Below are 12,678 nucleotides of genomic sequence, written 5' to 3'. Positions count from 1 at the left end.
TTATCATACACAATTTTCCCTGCTGCTTACCTGATATTTCTCTTGTAAGCTTGTTTCTGCCACCTGTGCTCGGGCTATGTCTCTTTCAAATTGTTCTGCCCACACTTTTAGGTCTCTCAGCACCAACCTGTCTTCCTTCTGTGATGTAGTACAATCACACATTAAAAAAAACCCATTGCAGCCTATTAGTAGAGGTGTCAGATATAGTCCAGAAATTAACATCTCTATAGCAAGTCAAGGTCATTAGTTGTAGTGAAAGCTGGTGGACCCAATTTTCTTATCATTTACCTAACTGAAAAGCAATTCCTGAGTATAAGAGAACTCAGCAACTACACATGAGTCTTGCAGTGGTGAAATCATGACAAACTGGGACAATGCAGAGTCCAAGATATTACTTGCAATTCTCATCTGATATATTAACACAAAGTCTTTTTAATATACCTTAATAACTATAGATTTGCAAATCCATAGATTTGCAAAGTCAATTTTCAATAAAAGTTAATTAAGCTGAGACGGGAGAGGATTTTTTCATCTTTTACTAACATTTTATTTGCTGGTCTGTTATTGCTGAAAAAGAAATTATTTTCTAAGCAACTCCAGGGCAATCCTTGACATCAAGTTCCCAAGGTCAGAAGTTAGCAAAATATTTTACATGGAAAATGAAAAGAAATATAGAAAACCCAATTGTATTCAGTTTCTTTTGCTTCTATGCCATTTTATGGCTTTGAAGAAAAGCATATTTGTTTTACAGTTTTCCTTTAACACTTCAGTCTGTCATGGCACTGCTGCTTCGTAAGGCTGCAAAGTTCTCTGCAGAATTCAGTGACTTGGCAGTCAACAGAAAAATACTAACAGGAAATCTCAGTTTTGTGAGCATGTTGTATGTGAAGGTTAGCAGACAACAGAGAGTATTTTGTGCACTCTGTAAGCAGCCTGATCAAGTAGGACACAAGTGTCCATCTCAGATTTCCAAACAATGAACCATATGTGTTGGCTGTTAATCAGAAGCTACTTTTTGAAACTGAAGTAGCCATACTCCTGTAAAATTTGCCAGAAACAGACCTATTACAGTGAACAAATGCAATATTTCATCATATAAGCTAATCACCTAAAATGAGTGATTAAATTTTAAGGATTATATGAGAGAAAACTGGACCACAGGACAAAAAAAAAATAGTCACTGCCTTGTATTTAAGAAACCAAGTGTGTCTTTTAAAAAAAGATCCTGACTTGGGAAAGGAGCCAGTTATGATTCCTTTCTTTGAAAGCTGCCTCAAATATATAAAATATAATTTCCCTTAACAGGTCAAAAAGCATAGAGCTACTGCTCTTTCAGCCGAGGAAAGAACAGGTTCCTCAGATATGAAAGAAATCCTTCTTTAGTGTATTTCTACTAATTCTCTTATTGATCCTCTACTCAAAACAGCGGTATTTGGTTGGACAGAATTTGCACAACCGATTGTTGCAAAAATCACAGATATATAGCTGTTAACTTGATAGCCGGGTAGTTCCAGTGAGGTATTAAGCAGCTGTGCTGGAACAAAGTTCACTATAACTTATGCTCCTGGCTTCTGACGCATCAAAGCTGACACCTGAGAAACAGTATAGGATAGATACGACACTTTCCTGCTCCAGATATTTCTAATACTGGGCTTTCCTTGACTACACATCGTGTCTCAAGAAGCCAGAATTCCTAGCACTTCCAACTTCTCAAACCATTTAAATATAGAGAAGAAGATGACTCTTCTGGTCTGTGTGTGGGAAAATAACATCAAGATTCTTTGAGAAAAACAGCAAAGTCAGGACTACTCCCCTAGGAGGACAATAATAGAATCATTTAGGTTGGAAAAGACCTTTAAGATTGTCCAGTCCAAACAAGAAGAATATAACAAGAGAGGATCTTACCTCATTCCACCATCAGAAAAAGAACTTTGGTATTAAATTTACTCTATTCTTTAGAATCTATAACTTTAGTGAGACCACTGAATTTTCTATTAGTATTTAGCTGCCAGCTCCATCAAGGCAATACTAAATTATGCGTCTTAATGGACTGAAAATCTTGTAACAATCCTACTAACTAAAACTTTCAGTAAGATATTCTTAACCTCAGTAAGAGAACAAGTGTGTCCCAATGTTGCATATATTACTTTTAATTCACACTATAAATTTAGTTTTCTAAAACACTGTTTAGTTTTCTAAAACAGCCATTTCCTCTATGGCTCACATTCATATTGCTGAGAAGCACCTCCTTAAGGTAAGACTTTGAAAGAGCATCAGTGTGCCAGCAACTGTTCATACAGTAACCTGAGTAATAAGTATTTTGTAAGGTTCCTGTCATCACAGGAAATTCAATAACGGTGGAAACTGGCTCTGACCAAATCTTTTTGAAATAGACTATCACTGGGATTAAGAATACCTCTATGGTACCTGAAGGTAAAGAACACAGGAACAGCCTCATCTCTCTTAAATCATATACTGTTTCTCCAACACTAAGTGAAAAGATAATGTTAACAGGTGGCATTGAGTCTTCTGTAATTTTTTAAAACGAGTTAATTAGACATATTTTTGTTTGTTTAATTTTAGAAGATGTAGGTGTTTCAGTAATGGTCTAACTGAATGCTGTTAAAGACACTGCAACAATGCATGATAAGCATTTTATTTATTTATTCATTCATACATTTTCACAGGTTTGCAGTTCAGTGCATCACTTATCACCTGCAAATTTGGTTCTGTGGTCCTTGGTTGATACTAAAGCACTTTAAAATCTCAGCTTGGGTAACTAACAGAAAAGATTCACTTACTTAAACACACCAAGGCACTTGTCATTAACACTCCACAGAGTTATCATTCTTAAAACAAGATTTTCATTAGGGCTTAGTGGTTCTTACTCTAAATAAAAAATATCAAAAGGACATCCTTACAGCTATGTAAACTATTTTCTAAAGCCTGCACATCTGAAGCAGCATACAGATCAGAACGTAAACCATCAAACAAAAGTTATCTAGAATAATTATAATTATCTGAGCTTTCCCTGGCGTGAGGGTCATTGATCTCTGGTAACATTTGAGTTTATCTAAGACCCTGTGACTCACTCGGCATGCTACTTCCAAGTAGCATTTTAAGGTATTAATTTATCCTGACGCCTTTCTATGAATATTCCCTGATTCGCAGAGATTAACAGAACTGGAGCACTCAACTGACAAAGAACATCAAAGAAGGGAATTAGAGAAAAGTGTTTATGAGTTCCAGTATATTAAGGGGCTACAATTTAATTTTACAAAGAAAATTTTCAGCCCAGGCTCAAAGCCAAAACATTAGTCTATTAACTGATATGCCACACTTAATTTGAAAATTACATAACACAGAATACTATAGTGTTTGAAGAGCTAAAAATATCATGAGAATTTTAATCATGGACCAGAAAAGGAGTGCTTTTTTGTGTTCTCTAGTATGTAATTATAAACCAGGTGAGCTGTTCAAATTCTCAGGCACGGGTATGATGAAATTTTCAAATATTAACTTTTAAATCTAAAAAAACTTAAGTCACCTGTTTTTCAGGGACATTGAACTACTGTATTGCATATGTACTGAGAAAATCAAGTCCCTTTAAAAAAGTTTATGCATAAATTTGTTACTGAAACTCATTCACTGACAACAGTATCACAGATGCAGGAGGAATGCTGAGCCAAGTATCACCTTCAGGGATGAGCTATTAATGACTATCTGTAAAAGTAGACTAAATCAATGGAAGAGTTCAGAAAGCTATTTTTGCAGCTGCTGCTCAGAAAATTCCTCTTACATTGGGGAACTCTGCTGGCATAAAGATGCCAGAAATGACAGGATTATCTTCTGAATTACTTGTTCGTCAGAACATAAGAAGAGAAAGACTTTACATCAGAAATACTTTGAGGGAGTGTGCTTTCTTTATAGTTAAATTTATACTATGATAAGGAAATCAACAGAGCTTTAGCCACTTCAAATCTCCTCCAGCTTAAGAAACAATGCGCTGAGGCTGTGTAATGCTAAGAAGGGATAAGGTCCCATTAAAGATGCCCAAATTTACTTGAATGGATAGAGAATATAGGAATAATTTTGCTATCAGTATTAATCTTTACTTCAGCGCATCACTAGTTAGAGATACATAATGTGAGATGAACCCTTGATCATAGGTAGTTTAAAATAATCAATTTTTATATACATATCTAAAAACCCCTATACCAACCAAAAAAACCCCACAAGTGTGGCACATGGGTAATTAATTGTATCATGTCAAACTATCAACAGTATTGACTGACTGCAGTGACACCTGTTACTTATTTCATAATATATTCACTTCTGCAGTCTTCCAGTTTCACCTCTGAATGTTCATTTCATATACTCCATGTTAGCTTTCTGAACTTCTCTCAGCTAATACCAGAAAATTATAAGTGTCTAAATGTCCAAGATGATTTAAAAAGTATATATTTTAAAATATCTTAATTTATGTGAAAAAAGGAGCGGTGTATAGCATGCAATTACATATGAATATGCTCTCCTTCCAACCCACAGTCCACATATACCACTTACACAACCATACTCTAGTATCTACTCTACAAACCTAAAGACATTCAAAAATATCCATCTAATCTAAAATGAGATTAGATGTGTAGAAACATCAAGATATAATCTATTCTTTTTCAGGTTTATATCTATATTTAAGAAAACCAAAAGCACAGTCTGAGTTCTATTATAGGAAAGTTATTGCTTTTCTATAATATTTCTGTTAAGTCATTTGCAAAGTTAAGCATTAGGTTGCTAGGATCAGCTCATGTAAGAAAGTAGACTTAGATTTATCATGGTCACCTATCTGCTTTTTTGGAAAGATTAACTTAAGGCTAGCAAACCAACGTACATAAAAAACCCCAAATCTAAAGTCATACAAGTGCAGGATGAAAAAATATAACAACCATGAGAGGTCCAATTCAAGCAATTATTCTGGAGCATATACCCTTACCTTAAATTTCATAAAAGAAATGACAAAAGTTGAGATTGCTTGAAGTTCCTAGCAATAAGAAACAATAGGGAAAACGAGAAGCAGGGGAAAAAAAAAAAGAGGCAAAATAAAATAAAGCGAAGCAGGCAGAAAGTCCAGAGAGAACAATGAGAGCCAGACATGTAGGAATACAAGACGTACTTAAAACTGTTATCAAGCTCATGTGCCTGTATCATATCTAGTGAAGTAGTTTTCATATTAGATCTGATTTTCAGGTTACTTGTCACTACGTGATTTATTTTATCTGGAAAAATAGTTACTTACCTTAGAGTAACTGTGATTCTTTAAGATGTGTTGACTACACAAGTTCACATATGTTCATAGCTGGTCCATGCATGAGATATTAGATAGCTTTTAATTCTGGAAATGCACATGCAAATAACTGTTCTCTCTGACCACAAATAAGGGATAAGCTTCAATCATTACTCCAATTCTTTCAATGCAAATTCTTTATAAACTGAGCATTGAATCAGGAGGGAAGATGAACAGGAATTTGGGTGGACAACACATCTTGAGGAAACACAGAGTTGGCTGGAGGGTGGGAGAAGAGAGATAGAAATCTCCTCTTGCCCTCCTCCTCCCTGTCAATAATCACTCAGACATACTTCACTCTGAAGCAGGACTCTTCTAACTAAATTTAGGCATCTGCAACTGAAAAAGTCTCTTTCAGTTCTTTCTGCCAGATAGATAAAACCAGTTGTATCTAGCATCTACTGTCCAACTCATTCTACAGCAAGCACCTAACACATGTCAGGTGGAATATAACCTAGAAGTTCTTAATTTTGGAAAACAAGAAATTAAGAGTACCCCAAGAGTTCAAGGCATAAGAATCTTGTAAGGTTATCTCTCCCAGGTACCTGGATTCTACTATTGAGTGATAAATATTTCATTATTTATTTCCTCTCTACTTCAGGAGGAAGACAGAAAGGCTAAAAATAGGGGAATTATGCTGGTCACAAAACCAAAAAGCATGTCTGGACTTCTTTTTAATCAACTGCCAACATTTTATTCTATTATTACCTAAGGAATGGATTAATCTGACTCAGTTTTAACTCTGTTGAAATGCTCTGCGATACGAGCTTCCAGAAGATAATTTAGGACACTGTCTTAAAAAAGATGCCATCTCAGAAAGGGTCTATCACTTGAAGACTACAGGTGGAATGCTGCAAGTACCTAGCTTTCAGATTTTAAAGATGGATGAATCCTATCCTAAATAATAAAACTAATAATAATAAACCAAATAATGTAAAGATGGACATGGATACTCCAGGTCAGTAAGAAGGACTGTAGTTCCTTCTCTAGGAAGATGACAAAGAATGATGACATTAGAAATTTAGTGCAATGTCAAACTCTTACTTTCTTCTCAGAATCTGAGAGTTACTGGTTTCCACAGTGTGACATGCAAGAGATCAGCAGTTTTACCAACATTTATCCGGATTGCTAGTGGAATGTCTTAGCGATATCTAAGAACACGAAGTGGTTCTGAGATCAGCATGTCCACATGTCAAATTGACTTGTGTTGCTTTGCTTCCTACTAATTTAGTTGGAATTCTGGATGAAACTCATTAGTTCCTCTTTCATAACTTGGGCTACCATCTGTGTGGGTACAGCCAGAGGCAGGCAGAGCATAGAGTGGCTGAGTCCTGCATTCTTCTGCATCATCTCTACATAAAGTTCAGGATAAGGTAGTGAGGTTGTTCCTCAAAATCCAATGCCAGCACAGGCAGCAGACCTGGCCAAAACTGAAACAGAAACTGCACTGTGTGCCACGGCATGGAGATGACAAGACTGCCTCAGCCTGCCACAGGCCACAGCATGAGGCTTCAGTACTCACTCTGTCTGCTTCAGCAGCCCCATTGCTCAGTGGAATGCTGCGACACTGGCACACGTATGTCTTCAGACCAGTGTTGCAGACAGCAAAATGAAAAATTCCAGTGCTCAGGCACAAGAATTAAACAGTAAAGCTACAGCTACCTTAGGTACATATAGCCATAAGGAAGGAGAATCACTCCTTTCAAAACTCTACTCTCTCTCTGTAGGGAACGCAAAGAAACACAGACAAAAATTGCTTCTTCTTTCTCTCTTGCTGGGGCTGAGCAGATTGTCTCAGCAGTGTTTCCTGTGTTTGTCATGAAGAAAGCAAATGATAAGGACTAGGAAGTGAGTCATGATAACTTGGCATTGCTGAGTATAGTCATACCACTGCAAAGCCAATGCACTAGAACATACACAAACCAAATCCCAAGCAAATAACATGATTGTAAACAATTCCTTAGAGCAAATAGTCAAACGTTAGTGTAAACAGAAAGAAACGTGTCAAAATTGTAAACGCCTCTCAAGTCTGAAAGCCCAAAGACTGTACCTAAGCAATTTCTTGGACTATTCTTGTTCTTTTTCAGAAACGCTGTCTGACAGAAACATAAATGACACATTGCTTTAGGTAACAAATTATTGAAATCTCATTGGTGTTATGCTTGAAAACTTCTCAAGGAACTTTAGGATCCAGTGGTTTGCTACTATCTACAATAAATGTTTTTGTTCTTTTTTGGCACTACTATTCCTGAAAATAGAAAAACATCTGCAGGATCACCATTTTATTTTCTTCATCTACTAGTAAGCATCTGGAACACTGGTGCCTTTATTTTGAGCTAATCTTTCCCAGTTTTCTTTTTGTACTTGCTTTTCACTTGAACTGCTCATCAAAAGAAAACATAATAAACTATAAGACAGTTATAAAATGCATTTATATTACTTTAAAAGCCCCCCTTTATAATAAATAGAAACTTACATCATTCTCCTGCACATCAGTCACTGTGTGATGAGGATCGGGATAGTACTTCAAAAACTGGGCTACATAGGTCATGACAGACTTTTCATCTGGCTTTTCAACATCCACATCTAGACAAGCATAGAACATGGAATATTAAAATTTTAGCTGAACGGCACAAAATGCTAATTGAATTCTAAACACTGTGAATTCGCACATGTGACTGAACCCATGAAAGTAGTTCAAACTTTTTTCAACTATGCATTAGGTACCTTCTGGATCAAGGAGCCTTGGAATTCCTAGTTCTGCTTCTGCAAGTGCGAAGGCTTCTTCCAGGTTTTCCCTATTTGACCTTCCCTTCACTTTCTCCATGTCCACTAAATCTGGGCGGACAGCATGAATAACAGAATGAAATGCAACACCACTCCTCCAACTTTGTCCAAAATCTTTGATTTCAATTCCAACCTGCCTAAAGAATATGAAAGAAAAAAGAAGTTATCAACAACATCAGGACTAGATGAAATAGGAGAGGAAACATGATGCTCCACCCAGTGGTTACCCGTCATTAAACCTAAACCATATGTTTTTCCTGTAATGCTATTCAGGTCTACTACAGCTCCATCCATCCTCTACATAAATTCATTTTTGCCTCTGAAGATCCAAGTGTTATTTGTCATATACATGCTGTATTTGTCCGCAGTGGGCTTGGTAGTGGCAATAAGTCAATGGTATTTTGAAAAAATGAAGTTCACCAAGGTTCTCAAAGTTCTTGTATGACACACATGGAGCCTGTGGATGTACACACTTTCATTCACTATTCTCTCACTCCCTATAAATCTCACTGAATTAAAACTACTGTAGTTCAATTAGGTACATCATCATACTAAAATAACCCCCCAAAACCCTCCAAAACCAACAACCCTCCCTCCCCCGCAAAAAAGCCCATCAAGAACCCCAACCAAACCAAACCTGCATTAACCTGCTATTTTTTTTAAATGAAAGCATGAATAGTGACATCACTGTTGTTTAGTGGGAAATATAACACAGAAATTTCTTTATGTTCGTATCAAAAACATGAATGATACTATAATTTCATATACACACTTAGGCACTAAGGTATTCTTGCCATTGGGAGGTTCACAGCAACAGTAACTAAGTGAAGGTTTCATTCAAAGCTCACTGGGATCAGTGAAATGCTTTCACTGACTTTAAGGAGACTTTAAGGAGCTAGCCCTTGCAAATTACTATGTGAAGCAGGACTAGGCAAAGTGTACCATCCTTCCACTAGGCTTCTTTCAACACATTTTATCTACTCTTCCCAAGAAAGTTGACAGTTTCATTTATGAATCTATTTGCATTTTGTTTCTTAACAACTGGAAATTGCAGCTGACAGCAGAAAAAAATGTGGGATAATCTTACCAAATAAATTAGAAGATTCTCAAATTAACAAGAGATAGCAAGAAATAACTGAAAAATAACTTGGATTAAAAAGAATGACAATTCAGGGCAATTTTTGTAATATTATGTCCCTCGTATCAAAAAAATAGAGAAGGAGATACATAATTTTCACCACTTGTCTTTCAACAGCAAGTGTCAGAATTTAGTGCTTCTACAAGCTCTCACTGAGGAATGCTAAGTCAGTGTGGGACTGGCAGTGTCACATCGAGTGTTTTGGCATCAGGACTAATACATTGTCATTCAGGCATCTCATTCCCCTTCAGTTCCTCATTCTGTCAGAGATAATCCCATTCTTTAGTCAGAAACTATAAAATACGATTGTTTGTAAAATTAATGGAAACCATTACTTACTCCTTAATTGTTGTATGGTGGCAACATTTAGCAGCCTCAGTTGTCTAAAAGAATATGGTGAGGTGCTATATAAATATATATATATAGGAAGGTACTATATAACTACAGAGCAAAAGGAGGATCCCTGACTGAGAGAGCTTAGAATCTGAGTAAAAAGTTTGCACTTAAGATATAAAATAAGTTAATTGTAAGTTACTTACTTTGCTGCTGTGTACTGTAACCATTTTAATAAAGCCTTCCTGGCACTTCCTTGGACCTTGGTTACCACCTTCCGTTTGCTTGGGGGACTTGCAGTTTCTGAACTGACAACACTTTCCACAGAAGAAGCGCTGCTAGACAACGACTGCAGCTGTGGGAGATTGCTGGTAAGCTCTTCAATCTGTAAGGAAAAAAATGTTAATAGACTCTTTGTAGTTAATTCACACCCGTTTCTTTAACGATTTCCTAATACAACTGTCAAAACAAAGCTGGGCCGAAGCTATGAGTAACATGCTGTACATCAAAGGAGCTTCGAAACTGCTAACGTATGTGCCCAGGTGATGGCCTTATATTCAGAAGTACAAGGCATTTAGCAATCACTGACTTGACACCCTACAGCTAGAACAATATGCAAGTGTGTCATGTTATCTATTATGACAAATTACCATCAAAATAGGAGACAATGACTTACATTTAGCTTGAATTCAAATTATAAAACAATCCACTAATTTCCAAGGAAGCTCATTCAATTAAAGAATGGCAATGACCTCAGTGATCTCATCTGCATAGTTCATTACTTACTATTGTACTCTTTTGGCATAAATTCAATTGGGGTTTTTCTTAGAGGCACCTTGTCAAGAAATAGTGAATGTACTGCAACTGCAGGCAAGTGCTTTCATAGTGCTTGTCGAGTGTGTAAGACAGTTATGTCTTTCATCAAATGAAAATCATTAACTCTTTTAAGAACATTAACTTAAATAACAACTTACTTAGTTTTTTAAAATAACAAAGCTATATCCAGAGGATGCTGCAAGATTTTCTATGTTGTCTACTTAAAATCAAAAGTCACATCCCAGAATAAGTGTGCCACAATGAGAACCACAGCTCTGATGCATTTCTGCTTTCATTCATGTTAAAATGATGTATCTGCCCGTGACAACTAAAGAAAAGCTCAGAAAATGACCCAAATAAAACTGATTCAGAGAACTAGAGTTTCAATAAGTCTGAGAAGCATACTATTCTCTGTTCATCTGAAAGAGCCACAAATTAATATGTTAATATCATTCTTACTAACTTTTATTCTAAGATCTAAGCTATTAAGGCATCACAGTGGTTGGTGCTAAGGAGAACAGCATGCCTGAGACATGGAAGTTACATCACAAGGGAGCCAAAGCACTCCATAAAGAAAAGCAACAAAATTAGTTGGTTTTTTAAGTGTTGAGCAGTGACTCACTTTGTTAACCCATATGCACAGGATTTAGGAAGCCAGTTTTCCCTCCCACCTAGCTTCAACAGAATGCAAATGATTTCTCCTCTACAAACGCAACCCTCTCTCAATCTACACCATTTGCAGCTAAATTTTATCCTTGCAAATATCTGCATCTCCCAGTGAAATCACCATTTTTACATGTATAGTTTGACAATAATTACTGTCTGACACCAAGTGCACTGGAATTAGACATACAGCACAGTCACCACTGAGGTTGCTAAAGATACTTGTAACAACAATCTACAAGTCTGTTCTTTTCCTCTTTTGCTCTGTTGTATTCTTTAGAGAAAGCAGAAGAATATGTTTCAGTGATGAAGGAACTCCATTCTAGGCAAAGACCAATCTACTCTAAAGACAAGTATCTGATTTTACTCAATGTGAAACACCCTGACTATCAACTGTTGCTTTTTTCAGGAGCAGATCCTCAGCTAATTATGAAGTGACTTGGCTATGGTGAAAGACTGGAACTACACCAGTTCCTATGAAGTGATGATCTGAACCATTATTTGAGCAAGCTACATTGAAGTATAAGAAACGTAGTACCTGAAAATATAAAATTATGGTCCACACCAAGCCAAGCACAATAGAAGGTCTGCCATCAGCGATATCAGTTGAGTTTATGTTGACAAGCTTAATCTATATAGGAAAGAAAACATGTGTTATTACCACACAAAAAGAATAACAATTATGAAATGCCTTTCAAATAGGTTTTATATCTTAAATACATTTCTGCAATCAAAAAGTTTCTTCATTAAAAACCACAAGCACCGAATGATGCAATTTCACTTTTCAGACAAGCATAGCTATAGGCAATGAAAGATTTTTAAGACCATTGCACGCTATTACTTGTAGAATATTTAATATCAAGCGGAAAGAACAATAAAAATTAGATAGAAACATTGTACAAACCGGAGATCCTCTGTATATGGACTAGCATGAAAAGCAAAGGGAAAAATACGATATGGAAATAAATTTTTAATTATTATGTATTACACAAATGCATTAATCTAATTTTATCATGTGAAGAAAGCACATTTTTTGCCACATCTTCCAATACATTTAATCAGGAGAGCAAATTAAATACTCTGTAACAGCTTTTAAATTATGCAGGGGTTTCTTGATATAGTTCTAATACATTTGGAATGAAAAAAGAAAAGTGAGTTTAAGACTAAAAATTTAAAAAAAAAAGGAGGGGAAATGCATAAAAGAAAGAAAACAGAAAAAACAATGCCACTGTTCTCCAGCAGAGAACCTTTTATTGTAAAGGACATCACAACCACTGATTAAGGCTCCCTTGCAAGACAAACCTAACTATAGCTCTTCTAAAAATAGAGTGGGAAAAAAGTAGTTGTCCAAGGTCAAATTAAGTTTTTCAACAGAAATGGGAACAGATTCCATGACTCTTAACTCAAATGCTAATCTGTAGTCCAAATAAAATATCACTCTAAAATAAGCTCATAAGATAAAAGGCAGGAAAGGAGGGAATAAAGAATATAAGAGAAATTAACAGATAGATAACGCTCAAGGAAATACGAATAAAACAGATAGTACTGGAAACTTAGCAAATAGGTTAGTAGTTATTTCCTCAGCAAAACCAAGAGT

The 12,678-nt window shown here is 36.0% G+C and overlaps 1 protein-coding gene across 19 annotated transcripts in view; it reads right to left on the bottom strand.

The window, feature by feature from the left end:
* SYNE1 (spectrin repeat containing nuclear envelope protein 1) overlaps positions 1-12,678 on the bottom strand; it is a 306,594-nt gene that overhangs the window by 225,061 nt on the left and 68,855 nt on the right. For 15 of the 19 annotated variants that reach the window (XM_039385717.1, XM_039385713.1, XM_039385727.1 and 12 more), the window contains 6 exons: positions 11,986-12,006; positions 11,620-11,712; positions 9,809-9,987; positions 8,072-8,268; positions 7,821-7,930; positions 31-138 (listed from right to left, as the gene is read on the bottom strand). In XM_039385717.1, coding sequence (XP_039241651.1) covers positions 31-138; positions 7,821-7,930; positions 8,072-8,268; positions 9,809-9,987; positions 11,620-11,712; positions 11,986-12,006 — 708 coding nt within the window. The remainder of the gene's footprint in view (positions 1-30; positions 139-7,820; positions 7,931-8,071; positions 8,269-9,808; positions 9,988-11,619; positions 11,713-11,985; positions 12,007-12,678) is intronic. The other 4 variants (XM_039385719.1, XM_039385731.1, XM_039385718.1 and 1 more) reach the window with 1 other exon arrangement.

This window comes from Pipra filicauda, unplaced genomic scaffold, assembly GCF_003945595.2.
Source record: "Pipra filicauda isolate LSUMZ 115617 unplaced genomic scaffold, ASM394559v2 scaffold42_size3861933_pilon, whole genome shotgun sequence".
Taxonomy (NCBI): Eukaryota; Metazoa; Chordata; class Aves; order Passeriformes; family Pipridae; genus Pipra; species Pipra filicauda.
This window is presented reverse-complemented; position numbering and strand designations above follow the sequence as displayed.